The sequence below is a fragment of the Manacus vitellinus genome, unplaced genomic scaffold, assembly GCF_001715985.3.
Source record: "Manacus vitellinus isolate BGI_N305 unplaced genomic scaffold, ASM171598v3 scaffold_77_pilon, whole genome shotgun sequence".
Lineage (NCBI taxonomy): Eukaryota > Metazoa > Chordata > Aves > Passeriformes > Pipridae > Manacus > Manacus vitellinus.
In genome coordinates this window covers 1,608,311-1,610,320 of record NW_021940802.1, presented here as the reverse complement: position 1 = coordinate 1,610,320, position 2,010 = coordinate 1,608,311, and the positions used below count along the sequence as shown (strand labels likewise).

At 49.1% G+C, this 2,010-nt stretch overlaps 1 protein-coding gene across 1 annotated transcript in view; it reads right to left on the bottom strand.

Moving 5' to 3' along the window:
* The window catches only part of PHF2 (PHD finger protein 2), a 39,954-nt gene that overhangs the window by 26,525 nt on the left and 11,419 nt on the right, over positions 1–2,010 (bottom strand). The window contains exon 4 of the mRNA XM_029964658.1: positions 1,220–1,380. Within this exon, the coding sequence (XP_029820518.1) occupies positions 1,220–1,380 (161 nt within the window). The remainder of the gene's footprint in view (positions 1–1,219; positions 1,381–2,010) is intronic.

The window sequence follows — 2,010 nt, the reverse complement described above, 5'->3', positions numbered from 1 at the left end:
GGGGGGATGATTTCAGCTGGAGGCTGAGAGAGCTCCAGCAGGTGCCCAAGGAGCACCTCAGGCACACGAGAACATCTGCTGAGCGTAGCAGGTGGGCACAGAACATCTGTTTCCTGTAGAAGCAAGGGAATAGAGGTAACAATAACATCAGGGGTCTTGTATTCCAGGCACTGGAACTGGCTGCCCAGGGCAGTGATGGACTCCTCATTCCTGGAGGGATTTAAGAGCCCTGTGGATGTGGCACTTGGGGATGTGGGTTAATGCTGGCCTTGGCAGTGCAGGGGAAACAGTTGGACTCGATGATCTTGGAGGTCTTTTCCAAACTGAATTGATACTGTGATTCTGTGATTCTCCTTTATTCACTGTTTTCTCACTGCAGATCCAACAGTTACGGTCAAGAGCAGCAGTGGCTGGTCATGGCACCCTCCAGTCTGGGGAATGGTCAATGTTTGGGTAAGGGAGTGCAGGAGGGGGTGGTTAGCAGGCTGTGGAAGAAGATGGAGGGACCATGAAACACAGATGGATCCACTGGAGCTGCAGTCATGGCTCCAAAGAGACACTGCCTTGCCAGAAGACTGGAAGGAGAGAGACATGGATGAAGGACAGAGCACAAGAGGACAAGAGACAAGACACACGTGCTAAAGGAAGAAGGATGTGGAGACAAGTGACTTTGGAGCCCTTCCATGGCTTCTGGCCGAGGTCTGTTTTCCCAGGTGGGAAGAGGTGATGGCTTGTGAGAAGATGCAGCACAACACCCTGCTCAGGGCAGAGATGGGAGAATGCCAAGAGAATCCAAATGACCAGCAGCACTGAAAACAGCTCTCACTGGCATCACTGCTGAAACACGGGCTGCCTGGGCAGAGGGAGCTGCAGTGTAGCTGTTCTTTCAACACAAAGCAAGCTGGCAGTAATCAATGAAGTCCTGGCCTCCAGAAACCATTTCTTGATCCTGCTGTGGCTGTTACTTTTAGTGCAGAGCTATGGAGAGCAGTGCAGCCTGGCTCAGCCCCAGTGCCAAGCTGGTACACTAAACAACAGCGAGTTCATTGCTAACTACAGGCTCCCACTACGTAACAAGCACTGCAGCCAGCACAGCCAGGGCACAGACAATATTTTACAACATATTTTACAATTTTTTATACAATTCATGGGTTATTTTTTTAAAAGCAGCAGCTGGGCTCCAAGCAGCCCAATGCCAGCTGCTCTCCCAGGTACCCACCGACGTAGTTTTCGACGTCGCTGACGTAGAAGGTGGGAGCGGGCACAGCCAGGCCCAGCCCGTCCTTCTTGGGCACCAGGATGGGCTCTGCAAAGCCATTCTCTTCCAAATACTCTGGTGTTAGCTGGCTGCCTGGGACCTTCACCACAATATCTTCAGCGCTGGAAAACCAAACAGAGGCAATGGTGAGGGGCTTCCACGCTCAGATTGGGGTGATCTGCATGCCACTACTGAAAGGAAGGCAATATGGATAAGGAATTACATACAAATTAGGCCCATAAGCCAAAAGCCAAAAAGTCATATGTTGCAAAGCACAAAGAGCACAACAGAATCATCCGGAATCAATGTCTTGAGCCTCATGCTCCAGCTACTGGGAACTCCTAAAATAACAGCTTGTGGCAAAAAGCTATTTTCTTCAGTTGTAGGATCTGTTGAGCTACTGGTGATCAATGTTAAAGGAATTAGTGTTAAATGTTCCACTCTAAAGAAGGTAAGACTAAAAACATTACCTAATATCAAATAAACTGGGATGGAAATACTTTGCAAATCATTTTAAAGAAGTTGAATAAATTGCTTGGGAAATATTCTGCAGATCATTTTGAAGTGGCTGGGAGGGCTCCAAGGGGAATGAGGAAAGGGCAGCTCCATTGGCCCACCAGCTATTGGCACTGAGAGCTCCCAGGGGAAATTCAAGTCTGGTTTCTTGATCTTTTCAGGCGTGAAAAGTGACTGTACATTTTGGACCAACAGTCCCAAAAGTGTCCTGTCACCATGTGCTGTGTGTCAGCTGG